Source organism: Rattus rattus, chromosome 14, assembly GCF_011064425.1.
Source record: "Rattus rattus isolate New Zealand chromosome 14, Rrattus_CSIRO_v1, whole genome shotgun sequence".
NCBI classification, from domain to species: domain Eukaryota; kingdom Metazoa; phylum Chordata; class Mammalia; order Rodentia; family Muridae; genus Rattus; species Rattus rattus.
The window spans coordinates 38,889,873-38,913,785 of NC_046167.1; the positions used below are offsets into that span (position 1 = coordinate 38,889,873).

The 23,913-nt window shown below is 40.2% G+C and overlaps 1 protein-coding gene and 1 pseudogene across 2 annotated transcripts in view; one reads left to right on the forward strand and one right to left on the reverse strand.

Annotated features, from left to right (window-relative positions):
- Positions 1 to 23,913, reverse strand: part of Aoah (acyloxyacyl hydrolase) — a 222,352-nt gene that overhangs the window by 180,869 nt on the left and 17,570 nt on the right. For both annotated transcript variants that reach the window (XM_032884823.1, XM_032884824.1), the window contains exon 2: positions 17,680 to 17,775. In XM_032884823.1, coding sequence (XP_032740714.1) covers positions 17,680 to 17,775 — 96 coding nt within the window. The remainder of the gene's footprint in view (positions 1 to 17,679; positions 17,776 to 23,913) is intronic.
- Positions 13,610 to 14,618, forward strand: LOC116883636 (annotated as a pseudogene).

Consider the following 23,913-nt stretch of genomic DNA (forward strand, 5'->3'; position numbering starts at 1 on the left):
CGTAAGAGCTAAAATGATAAAACTCTTCACAGAAAACATGGGTATAAATCTTTGTGTCTTTCATTTTAGACAGGATTTCCTCAAATATAACATCAAGAGAACAAGAAATATCAAATAGACATATGACAGATAAAACTCATGGAAATCAATTGATACGCACCAAGCTCCTACATCAAACTTCATTAGACCAAAATCAACATGGAGCTGAGTACAATATCTGAACCTAAGTTATGCATAGGATGCACTATGGCCAATTATCCAATAAATTGTTTCTTCACCTTGCTTCTTTCCCTAATGATTTTTCTTTTTTCGGAGCTGAGGGCCAAACCCAGGGCCTTGCACTTGCTAGGTAAGTGCTCTACCACTAAGCTAAATCCCCAACCCCACCTTGCTTCTTTCCACGCTCAGTAAAGGCTGGTAGATGAGTACCTCTGAACTAGCTTTAGTTCTGAATGCCGATTCATGAATTGTTACTTATTCCGTTTTACTTTATTCTTTTTTGTAGATAATTGCCCAAGGAAACTATTAATTTAACAGGTATGAAGTATTTTCCTCTTTATAGATGTTTTTTATAACTTTTCTTCAGTCAGTGGGATCCACAGCACAGCAGAACTTCGTGACCCAAGGAATACCCGCCCCGTAACCAGGAACAGCTTCTTGAGACTGTTTGCTGCCTCAAGGGATCATGAGTAAGTTCTCTCTGGAATTCTGAGACTTCATGAATTCATGCTTTGAGCTAATCTGTTTGAACAAGTTTTTAAAAATTCAAAGTGTGTTTGAAAGTGATTCTCCAATAATAAATAAAGAAATAAAACTTTCTTTGTTCATTGAACCCATATTGAAGGTTTATCAGTGCCATAAAAGAGCACATGACCTTGAAGTATATATGGCATCTAACCAGTTCAGACAGAAGTTGAGATGGGTTTGAAAGAACAGGAATAACATTTGAAATTTAGACAGCATATAGAGGAGGGAGACAATCATGGGATCTTTTGGACTGAAGGAGTCTACAACTCTCTGTCTTAGGTAAACAGAACACTGAAGTTCATCTTGATGTAAGGAGTCTAGAAATAATTTTTCAACTCAAAGACTGCAAATGGGAAATTTATCTTGGAATCAAGGTTGCTGCTGTGGGGCTATTTTAATCCAAATGAAGTTGTTTATTCTCTAGGTACATCATAAGAGAGTCAGAGACTCCCCAAAGGACTTGCCTTGGTTAGGGTTTTATTGCTGTGAAGAGACCATGATCAGGGCAACTTTTACAAAGAAAAAAACATTTAATTGGGTCTGTCCTATACTTTCAGAGGTTATTATCATGGTGGGAAGCATAGCAATATACAGGCAGACAAGACGCTGGAAAGCTGAGAGTTCTACATCTTGATCTACAAGCAGAAGAAGACTGTGCGTCACTTTGGGCATAGCTTGAGCATATTAAGACCTCAAAACCTAACCCTACAGTGACATACTTACTCTAATAAGGTCACACCTATTCCAACAAGGCCACACTTCCTAATAGTGTCACTCTCTATGGGACAAACAAATACGTGAGTCTATGGGGGCCAGATCTATTCAAACCTCCACAGGACTCTTCAGAGATTTCATTCCCTAGGCAATGATCAGCTAATTTAATTAGCACTAGAGCTTTGATTAATTGCTTCTCATAGAAATTCTTTGACAGCACAATCTTTCTCAAGTTTCATCTATCTGCCAAACTACATACTTCTTCGTTGCCTTCAGAGGTTTTGCCCTGCCCTCCAGATTCCTGTTTTCAAGAGTTACAAAAGAAATGTCCACTTGTAATGTTATTTCCCTCTCTGTACCTGGAAGAAGGAAAGAGTCTGTCCTTGAAAGCTTCTTCAATGACCCAGGGTCTATGTGAGAAGCCTCTTCTACCAAGAACCAGCCTCAGCTTGGAAAGATTCCTGAGGAAGGGATATTTGGGATCGGTGAAAGAATGATTTGAAAATCACCGGTACAAGCTGTGTTCAGCTTGAGATGACTCTCCAGATAGATTTCCTGTCTAGACAGCTCTGCCTGAGGCAGTTCTCTGCCCGAGGCAGCTCTGCTTGAACTGCCCTCTGCCCTAGACAGTACTCCAAGCAGTTCCCTCTGGATAGCTCAGCTCTTACAGACCAAAGCCCAGTCTTTTATTTACATATTAATTCAATTGTCAGTCCCTTTTCTTTTGTTTATTCATGAACCAGCATTTTATGACCCTAGCCCCTTGATTCTTAGAAAAGACAGCAAGTACATTTTTTTCCAGTCCAGGTCCTTTATTCCTTTTTTGTATATTAGGCTATAAATTTGTATGGAATGGACTCATTTGTGTTAGTCCATACAAACTGTGCTTCTCTGGGTGGTGCAGAATGATGCTTCAGCTGGACCCTCTTGGCCTTTTCTTTGGTTTCCCTTTTCTTCTGATCATTCTCCTTCACCTGCTTCAGAAAGCTGTCTCTGTTCTTCAAGGGCTTGATGTGCTCAATACACACATTGATCCTCTTGGTCAGAATCTTTCTCTTAACTTGCTTGTTTACAATGATGCCCATGGCATGCTAGGTGACATTGTAGACTCTTGGTTTTTCTGTGGTACCACTAAGGGGGCTTAATATCTACAGTAACCCTTCCTGTAGATTCACATGTATATGATGAGAGTACCAACTCCATGTTTCCTAAAAAGCCCAGAGAACATACAGTTCTCCTCCCACTTCCCATTGTGTTAGTCATTTTGGTGAGTTACTGGAAGATGGCTGCTGCAGCTGAAGCATTTAAAAAAACAAAAAACATTGCAGATGAACTCAGAAATCTGCCTGCCTTTGTATGCACAGACAATAAACTCTGAGATCTGGCTCCAAGATCACCATTTCCGTCACACCTGGATCAAAATTTGTTCTGTCCTACTCTGACCTGGAACTCAGAAATCTGTCTGTCTTTTATCTTTCTGATAAAAGAATGGCAGCCGCCTTCATTCTTTTTGGCCAGAGAGACTCACATATAATTCATATTGCATCCTTATATTTTGCACAGATGAGAAATTATATAGTTTTTGACTTGTGCTTTCAGAGTTCTTTCCCACAGCCTTAAGGGTTGTCCCAAAATTCATAGCACTAAGGAATGTAAATACATCCTCACCTCCAAGACTCATGTTTCTAATTATCACAGAGTCATTAAGCTTAACAGGAAGACCATTCCTTGAAGGAAAGACATGAAAATATGCACATTACTATACAAACAAGCCTCATGGCAATAGAAATCATCAGCACTCATGAAGATCCACATCCATCTGGCTCTGCTCCAGGGGTGGAGTGGTGTCATGAAGTGCCTTAGATGTCATGCAGGACTCGCACTCTTCTCTGACTGTTCGTCATAGTAGTAGAGTGTTCCTACTCAGGCTCTTCAATGTCTTGGCAGGGGATGGTTTTAGTACTGAAACCTAACAGGTAACTAGCTAATAGCAGTTTAGGGCAGTAATCAATGATAGGTTATGTCTTTGCTGGTAAAATGAGCCAGTTCAAGCCAGATTAGATCATATTAAAGGCAGGTTTGTTGAGAAGCTGCTCTCAGGCAAGTTCACTAGCCCCAAGGCTTAAAGCAAGGAGAATTGCCATGGGGAAGGGGGGTTAGGGAAAGAAACAAAGGGTACACTTGCAGAGAGAGAAGAGAAGGAGAAGAAGAAGAAGAAGGAGAAGGAGAAGGAGAAGAGGAGAAGAGAAGGAGGAGGAGAAGGACAAGGAGGAGAAGGAAGTCAAATGTCTGGATTATATAGGGAGAAGCCTTTGGAGGAGGGGCATCCAACCTCTGGGATAGAAAGTTCAGGGCTGGGGACAGGGTATGCCAGGTGGGGACTGAGGGATTCTGGGAGGACCTGGAGACCAGGTTTGCTTTGATATGTAAAATAAAGCACCATAGTCCCTTGTCCTGGGGTCCAAAACCAGACATTCCTAAAGGTCCAGAAAATGGCAAGAGTTCCTTGACTCTACTCTCTTGTTGAAGTGAGTAAAATACATCAGAAAGCTTTAAAAATACTCAGAATAAATGGTTTTGTAGGAATATGAATGGATTCCAAGGTTGTCTGGGAAAGATGAAGTTCTCTAATTCTTGTTGTTGCTAATACTATGATAAGTGTTATTTATAGAGGTTTGGTAACACCCAAGACTTTCTAGGACCTACATTTAGCCACATTAGAAGATTTGTACAGTTGGAAACTAATAAACGGACACACTGTTTTGCTGTATTGGGAGGATAGCTTCGTTTAATAAACAGTTCACCCAAGATTAAGAAGAAGTAAGTTAGCTGGCTATAAATGGCATGGAAGTTTCTAGATAAACATTTAATGTAATTTAATAATAAAGATAAATAGTATAATTAAAAATATGAAAAGCATCAAAATAGATGTTTTCTTAAAGATACACAAATATGCTTGTTTTTAATCTAAACTCAAGTGAGATACAGTTCATATCTACCATGTGTTACAATATAAATTGAAAATATGTGTTGAAAGTGAATCAAAGTGAAAAAGTATTATACAGTAGAGGAGTGTAAAATGGTGCAGACGCTTTAGTGACTAACCACATAGTTCCATAAATTATTTAGCATAAAGTTAGAAAAGCTTTGATAGGATCCAGAAATTCTACTCCTACATGGAAACCAGAATACATGTTCAAACATTGGAGTGACCTAACATGCAGATAACCAAAACATTGATGTCTATACATTGGAATACTACTAAGCTCTAAAAAGTAACAAAGCTCTGATGCATGTCACATGAATGTAATTCTAAAATCATATTTAAAATTATGCAAAGTGACAGAAATCACTTGATCACAAATGAGCAAACATTATGTGGTTCAATTTATATAAAATATCTATAACAGATAGATATAAAGACAGGAAGTAAATGAGTGGATTTTAGGTGTTGGGGAGGATGGGTGTTAGAGCATGATAGCTAAGGGGTGTGTATAGTTTATGGTGGTTTGAATGAGAATGGTCCCATAGGCTTATAAATGTGAATGCTTATTCACCAGGGGACTAATTGTTTGAGAAGGATGAGAAGCATAAGGAAGTGTGGTCATGCTGGAGTGGGTGTGGCTTTGTTGCAGGAAGTGTGTCAGTGAGGGTGAGCTTGATAAATCCGGTTTGTCTCGGGACTAAATCTCTGAAACTGTAAGCAAGTCCCCAAATAAACATTGTCTTTTAGAAGTGTTGCCTACAACACTGGTGTAGTGAAAATGTTCTGAAATCATGGTGATGGATTTACAAGTCTGAACATATAGAAAACCATTGTGATTACAGGTTTAATCAATGAATTGTAATACATGTGAATTTTATCTCAACATAATAGTCAATATCCACTGTCCTTTTCCATACTGTTTGTTTTGGGGGTTACCACTGTGGAGGGGGTCTAGATGTTCTGATGTCACTGAACTCAAGAAACGTGAATTCTACCACGAGCTCTCTGACCTCAGAGTTGGTAAAGTGCCCCCCCCTTACAGACTTTGCCTTCTTTGTCTGACAATGTGACCAGGCCAATCATGGTGGGACACACTTTTAATATTATTGCTCAGGGGGCTAAAGTAGATGGGTCTCTATGAACTTGAGCCTAGTCTGTTCTCCACAGCTAATTCCAAAACACCCAGAGAGAAACCCCGTCTCACAAAAAAACAAAAGAAATAAATGAAAATGTGGCCATGGTGTTTGGTGGTGTTTACTGTAGCATCATATGGTTTAAAGAATGTTTTGAAGAGAAGTTCATAATTAAATGAGGAGGGAGGCAGCCTGGAAATGTTTAAAGTAATGCTAATGTTGAAGTAGCTTAGCCTGGAGCAAAGCAATTTTAAAAATGACATTAGTGTGTTCTTTGATTAACTTGCATTACTGGCTAAGAGGCAGAGAAAATCCATCTCCTTTTGGTTTGATGAGAAGCGGTAGGAGTGTGTTTCTGTGATTGTGTCGCTCCACTCAAAGCGAATAGCTGCAGGGTTCTCATTTGGAGCAGGCCCCTCTGCAATCTCTTTCTTCAACTGGATTCTGTGATTCTGCTAACTCAGGAGGCCCCTGGAGCAGTACTACATGTGGGAAAAGAGAGGATGTTCCCAGAGCTAAATTAGAAGCTCAGTGTGGGAGAATGAGGAGCAGAAACATGTAAAACCTCTGGGCAAGAGATAGATTTACCAAGGAAACTACAATTAGATAGTACCAATTGTCACTGCAACCCAAGTGGTGACTACCATAGGAATTTTGATAGGAATTAATTGTGGTTCTAATGTGTCCCTGAAGTTCCTGTGTCAAGAAGTTTGTCCTCATGCCATGGTGTTGGTCTCTGGGGCCTAATGAGACGTTCTTGCCCCTGTGAATAGATTAATGCCATGTAACGGGGTGGCACAGCAGGGAGCATAACACTTGGCTCATCCCCTTGGATTCTGGACTTCCACAACTCTGAGACAAATACATTTCTGTCCATTCTAGCCTGTATTAGTATCACCAGATAGTGGAGGATACTTTAGGCAAATGCTATCAGGTGGGTATACATGTGCATGTATAGATGTGTGTGTGTGTGTGTGTGTGTGTGTGTGTGTGTGTGTGTGTGTGTGTGTGTGTTGATGGGACACAAGCCCAGGGCCTTGTGCATACTAGGCAAATTTTTGTATTATTGAGCTACATTCCTAACTCTGAAGATAAGATCTGCATCAGAACCTTTATTATTGGATCATGTTTGTGAGCTAGCAGATAGGAAAATATTTCTACAGATCTAGAGAATGAGCACATCAATAATAGAAAAAACACATGGTCATTTCAAAGTCAAAGAGGGGTTTTCAAAGGATCACTGTGCAGTCCTTATGCACTAGAAACACATGTGTATTTGCAAATGAAACCTCTTCCATCAGTCACGCTCACATTGGCCGTCACTGCCTTGCTCAGTAACAGTCCAGCAGAAGTTAAAGACTTCCTTTCTTAAAGGCCTTCCTAAAGATTCTGAAGGCCAATGTTATTTGTAGTGTACATTTCAATATGCTAAGGACATTTTGTCTGATACCTTCACTATCTCAGGCAGAGCAGATACTGTTAAACACTGTTAGTGAGTACCTTGAAGCACACAGACAGAGGCCAATTAGTCCCACTGTGGCTGCATATTCCAGGATGCATGTGCTACTTTGCTCCTTTTAAGATTATATGCGTTCTTTCCTATCATATTTAATGGAGATAGAAGGGAAGTGAAGTTCTGGTATGATACTCAGAATGTGAAGTTCTATTGACTGCTGGTCACAGAGATTCCATTAATTAGTTCCCCATGTACGAATCTCAGATCATTCTAAAGAGAAACATGTTAGGTGTCAAACCTGGGACAAATGGCTGAGGTGCATCTTTAACATATCAAAGTGAACATGGCTGCCAGATTCTTCCTGTATCCCTCAGTCCCTCAGTGCCCTCCCAAATGGCATACCCCATTCCCTAACCCTAGCTCTTCATCGGGGGGTTGGTCTGGTCTTCCCTGTATAGTCTAACCATTCTGGTCACCTGCCGTCTTGTGCCTTTGGACCTCAAGGCAGTTCCCCTGCTCTCTCCCTTCCCTGTTTCCTCACATGGCACAGCTCAGTGTGGTCATGTCCACTCTGGATTCTTCCAGATGCCCCTGCCTCTGGCTGTGCCCTCTCACAGGTCTATGATAAACCTTCTCATCCATCAACCTAGGAACTGTCATGTTCCTTTCCTGTTTTATTTCTTTTTCTTTTTTTCATTCATCTAGTTCTGAAACTCACTACCAATCATGCTTTTTTCCTTTTTTATTTCTTTTTCTTTTTCTTTTCATTCAAATCATAGGTAAAAACTCAGGTGGAAGCGAAGGTCAGAAAGATGTTGCACAATTTAAAAACACTGGTCTTCTCAGGCATTGAAAGTGCTATGTGATCAATGCAGAGATTATTCTCCAGAGCATGGCTCTTGTGTAATGACCATTAAGGCTGGGATTCTGTGTTAGTTTAGCTTTAGATGCAAAAAGAATACTTAGAAATCAATTTTTTTATTAACTTGAGTATTTCTTATATACATTTCGAGTGTTATTCACTTTCCCGGTTTCCAGGCAAACATCCCCCTCCCCCTCCCCTTCTTTATGGGTGTTCCCCTCCCCATCCTCCCCCCCCTTGCCGCCCTCCCCCCAACAATCTAGTTCACTGGGGGTTCAATCTTAGCAGGACCCAGGGCTTCCCCTTCCACTGGTGCTCTTACTAGGATATTCATTGCTACCTATGAGGTCAGAGTCCAGGGTCAGTCCATGTATAGTCTTTAGGTAGTGGCTTAGTCCCTGGAAGCTCTGGTTGCTTGGCATTGTTGTTCATATGGGGTCTCTAGCCCCTTCAAGCTCTTCCAGTTCTTTCTCTGATTCCTTCAACGGGGGTCCTATTCTCAATTCAGTGGTTTGCTGCTGGCATACACCTCTGTGTTTGCTGTATTCTGGCTGTGTCTCTCAGGAGCGATCTACACTTCTGCACTTCTTTGCTTCATCCATCTTGTCTAATTGGATGGCTGTATATGCATGGGCCACATGTGGGGCAGGCTCTGAATGGGTGTTCCTTCTGTGTCTGTTTTAATCTTTGCCTCTCTATTCCCTGCCAAGGGTATTCTTGTTCCCCTTTTAAAGAAGGAGTGAAGCATTCACATTTTGATCATCCTTCTTGAGTTTCATTTGCTCTAGGCATCTAGGGTAATTCAAGCATTTGGACTAATAGCCACTTATCAATGAGTGCATACCATGTGTGTTTTTCTGTGATTGGGTTACCTCACTCAGGATGATATTTTCCAGTTCCAACCATTTGCCTACGAATTTCATAAAGTCATTGATTTTGATAGCTGAGTAATATTCCATTGTGTAAATGTACCACATTTTCTGTATCCATTCCTCTGTTGAAGGGCATCTGGGTTCTTTCCAGCTTCTGGCTATTATAAATAAGGCTGCGATGAACATAGTGGAGCACGTGTCTTTTTTATATGTTGGGGCATCTTTTGGGTATATGCCCAGGAGAGGTATAGCTGGATCCTCAGGCAGTTCATGTCCAATTTTCTGAGGAACCTCCAGACTGATTTCCAGAATGGTTGTACCAGTCTGCAATCCCACCAACAATGGAGGAGTGTTCCTCTTTCTCCGCATCCTCACCAGCATCTGCTGTCACCTGAGTTTTTGATCTTAGCCATTCTCACTGGTGTGAGGTGAAATCTCAGGGTTGTTTTGATTTGCATTTACCTGATGACTAAAGATGTTGAACATTTATTCAGGTGTTTCTCAGCCATTCGGCATTCCTCAGCTGTGAATTCTTTGTTTAGCTCTGAGCCCCATTTTTTAATAGGGTTATTTGTCTCCCTGCGGTCTAACTTTTTGAGTTCTTTGTATATTTTGGATATAAGGCCTCTATCTGTTGTAGGATTGGTAAAGATCTTTTCCCAATCTGTTGGTTGCCATTTTGTCCTAACCACAGTGTCCTTTGCCTTCCAGAAGCTTTGTAGTTTTATGAGATCCCATTTGTCGATTCTTGATCTTAGAGCATAAGCCATTGGTGTTTTGTTCAGGAAATTTTTTCCAGTGCCCATGTGTTCCAGATGCTGCCCTAGTTTTTCTTCTATTAGTTTGAGTGGATCTGGTTTGATGTGGACGTCCTTGATCCACTTGGACCTAAGCTTTGTACAGGGTGATAAGCATGGATGGATCTGCATTCTTCTACATGTTGACCTCCAGTTGAACCAGCACCATTTGCTGAAAATGCTATCTTTTTTCCATTGGATGGTTTTGGCTCCTTTGTAAAAAATCAATTGCCCATAGGTGTGTGGGTTCATTTCTGGGTCTTCAATTCTGTTCCATTGGTCTGTCTGTCTGTCTCTGTACCAATACCATGCAGTTTTTATCACTATTGCTCTGTAATACTGCTTGAGTTCAGGGATAGTGATTCCCCTGAAGTCTTTTTTTTATTGTTGAGGATAGTTTTAGCTATCCTGGGTTTTTTGTTATTCCAGATGAATTTGCAAATTGTTCTGTCTAACTCTTTGAAGAATTGGATTGGTATTTTGATGGGGATTGCATTGAATCTGTAGATCGCTTTTGGTAAAATGGCCACTTTTACTATATTAATCCTGCCAATCCATGAGCATGGGAGATCTTTCCATCTTCTGAGGACTTCTTCAATTTCTTTCTTCAGAGTCTTGAAGTTCTTATTGTACAAATCTTTTACTTGCTTGGTTAAAGTCACACCGAGGTACTTTATATTATTTGGGCCTATTATGAAGGGTGTCGTTTCCCTAATTTCTTTCTCGGCTTGTTTCTCTTTTGTGTAGAGGAAGGCTACTGATTTATTTGAGTTAATTTTATACCCAGCCACTTTGCTGAAGTTGTTTATCAGCTTTAGTAGTTCTCTGGTGGAACTTTTGGGATCACTTAAATATACTATCATATCATCTGCAAATAGTGATATTTTGACTTCTTCTTTTCCGATCTGTATCCCCTTGACCTCCTTTTGTTGTCTGATTGCTCTGGCTAGAACTTCAAGAACTATATTGAATAAGTAGGGAAAGAGTGGGCAGCCTTGTCTAGTCCCTGATTTTAGAAATCAATTTTTAAATGAATGTGTGTTTTATGTGCATGATATCATCTGTTTCTTCTGCATTTGTTATATCACGCAGAAGCCAATACTAGACCCAAGGAGACACTATAGGCTGGGCCTATTACATTTTCTAGGAGAAATATTTAGCTAGGAGACAGTCTCTTCATTATTCTGTCTAATTCACATAGTTATTCTATGCAGGTTTTGCATAGTCACTAAATCAGAATAAAATGTCCAGCCTGCCTTTAAGTTTATCAAGCGGTGCAGGTGTTTAAGCTGAACAGGAGCACCTGGTTTCCATCCAAAAGTCCACCATTTTCTGATAAGATCAAATGACTCCCAAAGCCTTTTTTATTCACTGGAGTTTCTCCTGTTGAGTAGGAAACACAACCGCCCAAACCCAGTAGTCTGCTTTTCTTCTTCCTGTGATAGGTAGGCTTTCTGTTCATTAGGCTTTCACTCTCTTACCTTTGGACAAGAGCTTTTCCTAGAAAAATCAAACTCAAGGTGTAAATGGTTCTATGTTACATGGAGACCTGTTACATGGAAACAGTCAAGTGGCCAGACAGGGTTAGTGATGTCTGTGACTCTACAAATTCCTCCTTCAGAAAACAGTAGCAGTGTTTTTTTCTTTAACCCAGAGATGTGAAATGTGTCACTCTAATCAACACATGGTGGTATATACTTTGTGGAGAGACATTTTACCCAGATCTCTGTTTGGGAGCAGGAGGTTAAGATAGGGTAGCCTCATCTATTCATTTCTGTCTCTTTTCTGCAACACAATAGAACAGGAAGGAGTCAACACCTACACAGATAGACCGGAACTTGCTTACTTGCTTTTTAGAGTTGTTATTGTTGATGTGTATAGTGGTGTGTGTGTGTGTGTGTGTGTGTGTGTGTGTGTGTGTGTGTGTGTGTTTGTACATGTTCATGTAGGTACATGAGGTGAGGGTACACATGTGGCTTTTAGGGGTTCAACTAGATTGTGAGGCTTGTGCTGCAAGCACTTTTACCCACTGAACCATCTCACTGGCTTCCACTTGCTTTTTATTTTGTAGCAGTATTTTAACATAGTGCACAAGGTGCGTTAGAACTAACTCATGGCTTCTACAACCTCAACCGTCCAAATAAGAGACACCTCAGATATATGCTAAAATGCCTAGTACAGCTGTTCTTTTTTTCTAACAATTTTTAGGTGCTAGTTCTCTCCATAATATCAGAGCTTCCCAGGGTGATGCCAACAGCTGAATCATCTGTATTTGGCTGTGACATGTAATGTACCACCACACTGGAAACCAAGCCTCCAGTACAAGACAGACTCAAACCATCCCCAAACTATAGAAGCAAGACTTTGGGTAGAGTTTGAATCTCCAAAAATAGTAGTATAAATCAAAGACATGGCTATATAAACAATTGAGGCATTGTCTTAAAGAATATCGATCTTAAAAACATAATGCTGAATGAAAACAGGATGTTGCAAAGCGATGCCTAATTATTGATGTAAAATTAAAAGCTTCAAGGGAAAATACTGAAAAGGTGATGAGGGAAGCAGTGGAGCTTCGGAATCTCTCTGAGCCCTGTGGCACCCCAGCACACCACCACCCCCTCCTACCTCTGCCACACGCACACACACACACACACACACACACACACACACACACACACACACACACCAAGGGAGGGAAGGAGGGGGAAGGAGAGAGGGGAAGAAGAGAGAGAGAGAGAGAGAGAGAGAGAGAGAGAGAGAGAGAGAAATTAGCTAGCAGTTAACACAGTAAACAGTTAAAATTAGGAACCTCCATGAATGTATATAAAGATGACCTATCTGTATATGCTCCCAAGGAGAGACCAATAGTGTTAGGTGCTTAGTGATCCAACCAGAAGATGACAACTGAGCTCAGAAGAAATGTAGCCACAGCAGTTAAGGTTAGGATAAGGGAGTTAGAGGAATATGATACCCATAAACTATAGGAACTGGACTCCCAGATCCCTTCTGAGCAGGGCCCACAATCAGTGGCTTAGCTGCTCAAAAATAGTGTTGAAGCATCAATGTGAGGGGAGCTCCTTGGTCCTGTGAAGGCTCAATATCGCATATAAGCAGGGGAGAGAGTGCAATAGGGGGTTTGCAGAAGGGAAACCAGGAAAGAAGATAACATTTGAAATGTAAACAAATAAAATATCCAATATAAAAAAAACAAGAAAAAAATAGTGTTAAAAGAAGCTCCTGGTGAAATCGGCCAGGGAAAGATGCAGAGTTTGAGCAATAAGCCACAGAGATGGTGCTCCGAGCATTGAGGAACACTATGCCACCTCTATCTAAGAGCTTTTGAAGACTAATTTCACAAAAAAATTAAACAACAGAAATGTATCTAGGTCAACTCCCATACAAAGCTATTATAAGAAAAAAAAAGAATAGCAGTCCTACAGATAGTAAAGGCATGCCAGAAATCATGCCAAAGAAGAGATTAAAACTCTCATTTAAAATGAGAGAAGTCATTAATAAAATGATATAAGACATGAAAGAAGGGAAGAAATCCAAGTTAGGAAGTCTCTAATAAGGGATAAAAGAAATCAGGAAGGAATAGAAATTATAAAAGAAATGAAGTTCAAACTAGAATGAACACAGAACAAATAGAATATACATTGTCTTCAGAGAAATAAAGATGAAGGAGGAAGAGATTTAAGATATGACATCAAAGTGGGTGTTACAGTGCAGTGAGAACACATCACTAGTGCGCATGCTATCCTGGGTGTTTACTCAACACACACCCCACACATGCACAGAGATGGGAAGGGATTCAAGAGGGAGGTAAAGTATCAGGCAATGAAAAAGCAATACAGATAAAAGGAAATCCCTGAAGAAAGCCAAACCAAAGAAATTGAAAACATAAAAAGCCTTTCCTTCAATTAGGAAACCCATATAGTTGAAACTACTACATGCCCAAGAACTTGAGCACTCAGCTCTCTGCTCCTCCCCATTCTAGAGACAGCTGCATCTTCTTGAGCAGTGTCAGCCTTGTCCTGTAGGTAAGATAGTGAAGGTTGGTGTGAATAGATTTGGCCATATTGGGTACCTGGTTACTAGGGCTGTCTTCTCTGGGTCAAGCAAAGTGGTGACTGTTGCCATCAATGACACCTTCATTGACCTCAACGACATGGTCTACATGTTCCAGTATTATTCTACCCATGACAAGTCCAATGGCATAGTTAAGGCTGAGAATGAGAAGTTTGTCATCAACAAGAAACCCACCATCATCTTCCAAGAGCAAGATCCCACTAACATCAAATGGGGTAATGCTGGTGCTGAGTATGTCATGAAGTCTACTGGCATCTTCACCACTATGGAGAAGGCTGGGGCTCACTTGAAGAGTGGGGTCAAAAGGTTCATCATCTCCACCCCTTCGGCCGATGCCACCATGTTTGTGATGGGTGTGAACCATGAGAAATATAACGACTCACTCAAGATTTTCAGCAATGCAGCCTGCACTACCAACTGCTTAGCCTCCCCTGGCCAAGGTCATCCATGACAACTTTGGCATCATGGAAGAGCTCATGACCATAGCCCATGCCATCCCTGCCACTCAGAAGATTGTGGATGACCCCTCTGAAAAGCTGTGGTGTGATGGTCATGGGGAAGCCCAGAACAACATCCTTGCATCCACTGGTGCTGCCAAGGCTGTGGGCAAGGTCATCCCAGAGTTGAACAGAAAGCTCTTTGGCATGGCCTTCCGTGTTCCTACCCCCAAAGTATTCATTATGGATCTGACATGCTGCCTGGGGAAACCTGCCAAGTATGATGACATCAAGGAGGTGGTGAAGCAGGCATCTGAGGGCCCACTAAAGGGTATCCTGGACTACATTGAACACCAGGTTGTTTCCTGTGACTTCAACAGCAATTCCCACTTTTCTACCCTTGATTCTGGGGTTGGCATTGCTCTCAATGGCAACTTTGTAAAACTCATTTCCTGGTATGACAATGAATATGGCTACAGCAACAGGGTGGTAGACCTCATGGCCTACATGGCCTCCAAAAAGTAAGAAACCCTGGACCATCCACCCCAGAAAGGATACTGAGTGCAAGAGAGAGGCCCTCCGTTGCTGAGGAGTCCCTATCCCACCTGGGTCCCCAACACTGAACATCTCCATCACTATTTCCACCCCAGATCCCCATAATAATAGGAAGGGCCTGGGGAGCCCTCCCTCCTCTCTTGAATACCATGAATAAAGCTTGCTGCTCCCCACAAAAAAGAACTTGAACACTCAATAATGAACACTGAAACACTTCTCTACATAACTAACTTTCACAGAAAACAAAACCAAAAGTATCACTTGAAATGATTGGTAAGCACAGCAGTTGACCTGAAGGAAAAAGACTTGACTGACATTAAGCCTTTTATTTATTTTTTATTTTAAAAATATTTGTTTATTTTTGTTTTATGTGTATGAGAATTTTGCCTGAATGTATGTATGTGTACCTTGTGTGTGCCTGATGCTCAGAGAAGTCAGAAGAGGGGTTGGAGCCCCTGAAACTGGAGTTACAGACAGTTATGAGCTACCTGATATGGTTCTGAGAACGAAATCTGGGTCCACCGCAAGAGCAGCATGTATTTTTAACTGCCGAGCCATCTTTCCAGCTCTATATTAGGTCTTTTGATAATTAAGAGTTTCTTGGAAAGAAATCATACACCAAGGAATTTTTTGTCTATACATATATATGCATTTATTTGTTGTATGTACATGTGTGTATATATGTGTCCACAGAATAGGCCTAGAAAGATTAACTATTCAGTATAATTAAAATCCCCAAGTACCCAGCTTTAGTCTTAATATAGGACTGGCCACAAACAAACAAACAAGCAAAAACCGAAATACTACCACAACAAAAAATAGATTCTCAAGAAAAACAACTTATTTCAAGATTTGGAATGTTCCAGATACGGCTGGAATACCGACTATTCCAGTTACTGAGAAAGATGTTCGAGGTTATTTAAGCTCATGATCAAATTGAAGAGGAGATTCTGACCTTCTGGTGGAAGAAGAGGTTATTTGTGCTTCAATAGGATAATGGTTGCAATTGACTGAAATCTTCATGGTGTGTTTAAATCATGACTTGGTATAGCATTTAAAAAATGAGTATTTTGGGATGGTAATAGAAAACCAATGTACTCTCTTGAAAATTGTTAAGTAAAGAAAAAGAATAATTTATCCTGATTTTTAAAATTGAACTAGGTACTGTAGGAACATATTAAAATAAGATGAGACAGGTCAAGTGTACTTCAATTAGGAAAAGATCAGTTTAAATATCCAGTGATATACCATTCAATAAGTTGATACATTTCACCATGAAGCATCAACAACCATGAAGCATCAACAGCCACTACAATTATAGAAAGGAGGGAAGGAGAGAGGAAAGAGGAGAGAGAAGAGAGGAGAGGGGGGAGGGGAGAGGGGAGAGAAAGATGGGAGAAAAGAGAGAGAGGGGAGAGAAAGAGGAGAGAGAGGGGAGAGAGAGAGAGTGAGAGAAGTGGGGAGGGAAGAGAGGAGAGAGAGAGAGAGAGAGAGAGAGAGAGAGAGAGAGAGAGAGAGAGAGAGAGAGAGAGAACATCATGTATCATTTGCTAAAGGAATCAAACTGGAGTGTTCTGTTCAAGGCTCGGGACCCAGGTTTAATTGAGAAACTGAAAAGCTCAGAAGAAACATGTTCTGCTATGCTGTAGTCATACATGAAGTAAGTCAATCCCAGGCTATAGAAAATGTTATAGGACAAAATTCACGCTAAATTATGAGAAAGGAAAAGATGAAAAGCTAACCTGTAGATTGTAGGAGACCTCAGAAATGCAAAATGAGGACAAGAAGATAGTTATGTTAAAACTGTAAAAAAGAAAAAAAAAGAAAAAACTATTACAAAATTCAGATTTTTCTTTTGCAGGTCAGTAGAAGAGCCCTCCCTGGCTATAAGAAGCACATAGATAGGACATCTGAGTGGGATAATTCTCTCTTCTTTCTGACCTGGACTACTTACACAGGAGCTTACCTTTCAAAAATGGAACACTAAGCATTTGCTTTATGTAGTTTCTACATGTTTTGTTTTAGGCAGAAAGGTTTTAAAAATTGTTAACAAAATAACTACAACTTACTTATAGATTCATGTGAGTCAATATGTAAATATTAAATCCCCCAAAACCAATATACATTAGGTTCATTGCTCCTTCTAGGGAGCTGGTAGAAACTAGTACTGGGATAGACAATGGTCCACTCAGGACATTTTAAGCAGGTGTATGCTCTTCTCTCTAAGCCTTTCTCTTTGAGTTCTAAATATTCTATCATGTAAATGTGTAAATTTGAATAGTATTGTTCACATTATGAACAATAATATTCTCAGAAAATGATTTTTTTCTACTGACCTGGGGTACTAAATAATTCAAAGATACAATCACCATTAGGCACAATACCATACTTAACTGAGAAAAACTAGCTTCAGCCTTCTTGATGAATTAGTTTCTGCTAAGAAAAAGAAAATTGGGGTCTCAAATACATAACTATAGAGTAAATATTTTCTTTCTACTCAGTCTGAAACACAAATACAGCTTTCTAAAAGCACTTATCGGTGTCTTGGTTTCTAGTATGAATGAGATGGTTAATTGAGATCCAGGTGAAAGAAGCTGGGTGTCCCTGACACTTTCGAATTTAGGGTTTGGAGATCAGGAATCCTTTCAGACTGTATTGGTAGAATTGTGTGTGTCTGTGAATGTGAGTATAAGCAAACATAGAATTGTTTATTATTTTGACTTCTTAATATTTAAGATGATTATCATCAGGTGCGAAATCATTATTATTGCGATACACTAATGATAATTAGTCATTTAACATTTTCTCCCTAAATAGCTACAGCGATGTCTGCCACGATAGAGAGATGTCAGACAGAAACTACCTAGAGTGGACATTTTATTTCAGTCTTTATAAATGCCACAGAAATAGCAATCTAAAGACAGCACAACCAAATTCTTCTCCATAAGACTTCACAGGGTGCAAACTCCCTCTTGGTGATTCACAGAGGAGGAGACAAGCAGACACAGCACCAGGGCCCTTTTGGACTTACCAGGTAGGTAGCTGCAGAGCCTCTCCATTGCCACTTGAACTGAAGAGTTGTGAACTTCAGCCAGTTGCTCAATCAATGATATCACCACCACACACCCTGTGGGGAGCAGAAGAACATATCAGCAGTTCCTCAGGGGCTGGAGGGTCTAGAGTAGGAAAGTAGGAAGACTGGATGCTTAAGAACATCAAGTGAGGTGCAAAACTTCCCTTGATTTTGCTTTTAAATATCTATTGCATACCTAAATACACTGGGATTTACAGAGAAATGAGAAATGTTTTGAGAACACTGGGTTGAGGGCTCAGAAAGTTAGGGGTGTCAGAGTAGCTTGGTTACTAGTGAACTATGTGACCTATGGGTAGTAATTAACTTGGTTTACCCTCCAGAGAAATTAAGAGAAAAAAATGTGATAGAAATTAAGAGAAAAAATGTGTTTGCATGAGATAGGGCAAGGAAAAGTTGTACATACTACATAGGTTCTAATTTCTCAAATCTCCACTTGATTCTCTTCATTATCTTAGCCCACAAAATCCTGACCTGGAACCTAGAGTCATATTTCTAATTTTGTGGCAGTAGTGGAAATTTTTCAGAAAACCTGGGATTGAGTCCTGACTTTACAACCAGGACTCAATATCTCCCATGTTTAATTAAGCCTTTGTTTCCTTATGAAGCAGGAAATAAGACATTTTCTCAAGTGCAACTGTTCTGATTAATAGGAACGGTAATGCAACTGAGTGTGCCTTGAAATTTGACACCCTGTGAAACACCACAAGCCATGAAGCTAACACTACTAAGTATGGACCAAATATGCTGAGTGTCAAGAAGAAAACATGGGCACAGTAGGAATATATTCTTTCTCTTACTTTAGCATAGGATAAGTATGACTCCCCAGGGTTGTTAAGATCACATTGCTAGAAAGTTCTGTTACTTACCTCAATCTAGCAAACTGATAGAGAGATAGAAACATCCTCTTTCTTAAAAGAAGAGACTCCTTTTTTGTATAAAATGTATTGTTTTGGTCCAAGATATGTAAGTGTTTGAGAAGTTGCTAGACTTCATTCATATAAGAAAAGTGGGTACATGTTAGCAGATTTGTAGCATAGAAGTTCCATATGAAGAAGCTGATTAAAAGTGAAACTAAGAAGATCAGTAAGCAGGACCCCCACTTACATATGAGTGCTGTTAAAAACCAAATTCCCACCATGGCCCCCAGGAGAAGGTGAACAATGAAATTGGGCATTTCTGGACAGAAAGAAATAAAGCCTTCTATGAAAGGAGATGAAGAAATGAGAGCTATCCACCTCTCTATAGAGAATAAAGTGCCTGATAGCACTTTGCTTACAATCGTTCTCTCTCTTCAGATTGGGGAGGTAGTGCCCACTAGACATGAGATACTGAGACCTGTATAGCTGACAGCTTCTTGTGCTGATAGAACCTACTTGCTGGTGTGTTCGGTAACATCAACCATCAAGATTTTTAATGAGTTCAATACCTTTGAGGGTTTTCTTCTATCACCATGAATTTAGTAGCTGGTACTGATTAATATTCTCTGGCCTAAAAAGCATTTTCATGTATATTTGTTCTATTTTTAAAATAGAAACACAATGAAATCTCATTTTAGAAAACAGAATATGAAACAGTACAGCTACTGCTCAATTTATCTGTTATGACCAATTGCACCTTGCTTTTGAGTATATCAAGTATATGAAAAACCGTAAAGTGCAAATGGAACATGATAAGTAGTTTTGATGCAATGCAGTTGAAAAGAAAAAGGCTTTGAATGAAGCAAAGCATGGGTTCAAATATTGGATCAGCCATTTGCAAATGCTGTGACCTTGAATGATCTGCCTACCTTTTGAAACTTTATTCTTGAGTTTCAAGTGGATTCCAAGTTCCTTAAAAATGGAATGGAGTCTCACATTCTTTGTGACTGGAACAGGGTCTGGTTCATAAAATAGGAGCAAGAATTGTTTCCCTGCTTGAAGTGAGCCTTGACGGTTAATGCCTACATTTACAGCTACTTACCAGCTCTGCTATCTTATTGGTCTATTTCAGTTCCCACTTCTGGGCAACAGGTAGCTTCCCTTGAGCCTGAAGCAGATTCTATGCTCAAACATGCTCAAATGCTCAGCTCTCCATCAAACCAGCATGCACTGCTCTGGATCGCTTCTTATGGAAGCTCATCAGTGAGCTGCACTGACTGATGGCTGGAGTGGACTCAAAGCAGGGTGCACATGGGGTTCAGAAGTGATATGAGTGATATGCTGTCACCAAGCAGAGATTTCATTGAGAATTGTCTCCAATACTCAGCTTGCTGCTATTGTGATTCCAAACACCTTAAATTCAAAGAAATGCCATTACTGCCCACAAAATAATTTGCTATAGTTTTCATTAAAAATATTTTCAGTCTGAACCCTTAAGCAGATAACAAAGAACTATGGGTGATTTTCATGACTGAAGTGTTTGAGTTGAATTTAGAAGTTAGACCAGATTGCCTGCAAAGGTAGAGTAGATGTTTATCAAAGGAATAATGGTTAAGAACTATCTTACCTTGATAATGGTTTCTTTTTTAAAAATAAGATGAGAAAGGAATATAAAAACATTTGTGAATTGTCATGCTGCCTCAGTTTCCTTTAAGACACCTTTCTTTGAGATGATGAATTTTAAGAGGAATCCAAAATTAGCATGTTACTTCCCTCCAATAAATCTCTATCATGAAGTAAGCATGTTTTGGTCTCACCCCTTTCTCAAAGGTCCTGGTTTTGCAAGTTATTTTCCATCCCCCCCCCAACCTTTGTTAATGGTCTCTTCATCTCTCTACCCAATCAGTAACCACACACTCTTCTTTTTCTCATCTTTCCTTATCTGTGACAGATGCCTTCTAGGACCCCACTCAGGTACCAAAATCTACAGATGTTCAAGACTCTTAACCCATATATACCCTCCTAGATCCTTTAAGTCACCTCTTCGTTATTTATAGTACCTAATGTGACCTGTATAGTTTGCAAATACTTGTTAAACTCTATTGCTCAGGGAATGGGACCAAAAAAAAGTCTGTACATGTTCAAGACAGACAATTATAATACATTTTGATCAGAGGTTGCTTGAATACACAGGTCAGTGAGCCATGGACATATGGGCCCACTGTACTAGTGACCTTGGACTAGCATTAGCTACTGCTCTGACACCAGCTTCCTGGAGAGAGAAGAGTTAGTTTCATTTTTCTTCCATTTCAGGGGCACCATGAAAGAGCACCACATACGATTACTAAAAGAGGAAGTAAAGAAAATCTTAGAAGCATCCTCAGCACTTGTGGGGTAAGAGACTGCCTCTCAAAGAAGACTTACATGAGAAACCTACATTGGGTTATTTTGTGGCTAGAGGAACTACTTCATGTTCCTCTCTTCTCTCCAAGTATTGGGCCAGCATAGGAGGGGAGATGACAAAATTTGCATACAGAGTCTCTCAAATCAGAAGACTCTGGTAACATTGCTTTAACAGAGGTAACATGCATTCAACTAAAGAAACTTGTCCTAGGCAAAAACAAACAAACAAACACCTGGAACTTGATGGGTTCCCAGATAAACAGTGTGGCCCCTATCTATGGGGCAGCCACAATATACTTTCCAAATTTATAACAATTTTAAGGTAATTAGCAGCTGAAGAACTAGTGAGAGGCAACTTTGCAAGAGACCATACGGAGCAGCAGAGAGAAAAAGCACTCTCCACAAAGAATCATGACCTGTAGTCTGAAAGAATGTGACAGAAGACTATGTTTTTCACAATTTAATTAGCAGCAGATTTTCTTTCTCTCCTTTATAATTGAACATTATAGTTTGTTATAATTAATGGCCTAATAGACAGGATAGGATGCAAGGTGTGGAAACCAGACCATCAGTCAGATCAGCATGACTGTTGGGGAACTTGGGACTCAAAGGGACACTTTTTGGAGTCTGATTTTCAGAATGTCCATTCCAGTGGACCCACGGATTGGGATTTGTCTTTCTTGAAAAATCCACTCCAAGACTTATTTGCGTTTGTTTTAAACCATGGCTTAAAACGATGTATACAAAGTGCCCTGGGCTCTTGGAGAGCAGTCTGCTTCTTTGTAGTATAGGTACAGGCTTTCCTTTTGACTTGGACTTAGAGAAATTCCATCAAAGACAGCCCCTTAGCACTGCTGGCTAAAATTGGAAAATCATTAGGTAGATAAAAAGGAACCAGGCCCCGGGGGTAGGGGAGAAAAAAGATAGAGAACAATAAAAGCCAGTTGTCTCTGAAGTGCCAGCAAATCCTCCCACACGCATCACTTTGCCTAGTGAAGAGTTGTGATCAAAAGGACCCCACAGACATGCAGGTAATGGGGTTTGAAGCGCTGAACACACTGGCTGGAAACAGCTTTGATGTAGAGGTCCATCTCCACCTCCCTCCAGTAGCCTTTACTCCCTTCCAGTTGAATCATTAATTTGGGGTCTGTGGTGAATGCATCACATTCTTCAGCAGCAAGAATGGAGGGATGGGAAAGGACTGAGTTATGTTTAAGGGACTGGTCACCGGGAATTTGACCATATTCCATTGAGTATGTGAGCAACCAGATTATACTTGGTGCATTTGGGCGGTGGCACACAAGGGTGGGAGGGTGGACCTGGGAGTAATGGAAAGTGTGACCGTGGTGCATTGTATGAAATTCCCAAATAATCAATAAAGATGCTATGTTTGAAAAACCATTGAAAGCATGGAGGGCTCACCTACAGTCTAATAAGAGAGTTCACTGCCTCGACAAGCTAACGATTGTTTTCCTGGAGAGACATGTGTGCTGAGTAATCTCTCCCAGTACAGATTACTCTCTGGCCACTAATAAAAGGCCTTGGCTCTGTTGAAGTGAGTTGAATTTGGAAATGAGGACACAGGAGATTTATACAGTTTACTCAGTGGTCTCTGAGATTGCATCTATGGAAAATCCCTTTTTAATCTGTTGTCTGAAAATAGTGAATGTAACAGAAGCAGACACCCCCAATCTAGTGAGGAGAGGAGCTAATGGGTTTGAGTATAACTACCTGCAACAGGGGTCCACTTCTGGCCCTGTACCATAAGCAGACAGCTCACTGAGACCTGGAATTCTGCCTGTGTAGTACAGTAGGAATATTGACCAGATCAACAAATCTGCTTCTCAAGAAGGGTGAAACTTATTTCATAGACCTTTAGAATGTTCAGGAAGTGACAATGACTTGGGATGGAACCCATCCCTCAAGAGGCTCTGTGGCTCTCTGACATTTGACCTCTTTTAGGTTGTAGCCACAAGTAGGAGCTAACCTGCCAGAGGGGAATTAGGGCACCCCAGCCAGAGGCCTGCCAACTAACAGTTTTATGAATGGGGCCATTCTAGATTATCCATTCCTACCATTTTTCCATCTACCAGTTATGTACAGCTCCCATGTGTTCCCAAGCTTTTCAGTTGTAGTCATTCAGTGAGACCTAACCCAAAAATTCTGAGCAAGTAAATGATTCCCATGTATTTATACCACAGGGTTGCAGAGCTACAGTGATACAGCCAATAACATGAACACAGTGCCTACAGCAGAGACACATTTAACAAATGTTACTCCCCTTCCTATCTGCTGGGGCGGCCATGTGGGACAGACAGACAGACAGACTTTTCATGAATACTTTTTGAGATGGAAGTTCAGAATCTTATCTATGAAAATGTGTGACATTAAGAGTGTTTTATTTGTCTTTTCTAGGTCAGAATTTACTTTTGTTGCAAATATCAAACCTTTTCCTACAATTGGGTAGATTCTAAGGATCCGTGCCCTTAACCTAACTGCCACTTTGAACATTGCTTTCGATGAGAAAATGTCCAGCAAGTTTCAAACTGCTGACTGTGCCAAGAACATTAGCAACAGAGAGCACCATATTACGTAGTTACTGGTGAATACAAGAGCTTGAGGCATTGAAGAGCAAGCAGTAGGCAAGCAAGGCAACCAGAAAAATTAGGCCCCGTGGAGATATAAGTAGGCATGAATCAGTGATTTGCACTTATACACATTCGCTTAAAAATATACAACCAAGTTCTCCTTTCAACTTAGTGTTGATAATTCTATACCTTGGATTCTTTTTCAATTGCAGCTCTATTTTATTTGGTTTTCCTCCATTAAAAATTTTATCCCAGTGTAATAAGTTTCAATGGTTAAAAACTTTATTGAACTAATTATTATAATTTTACATGAATTTTTATAA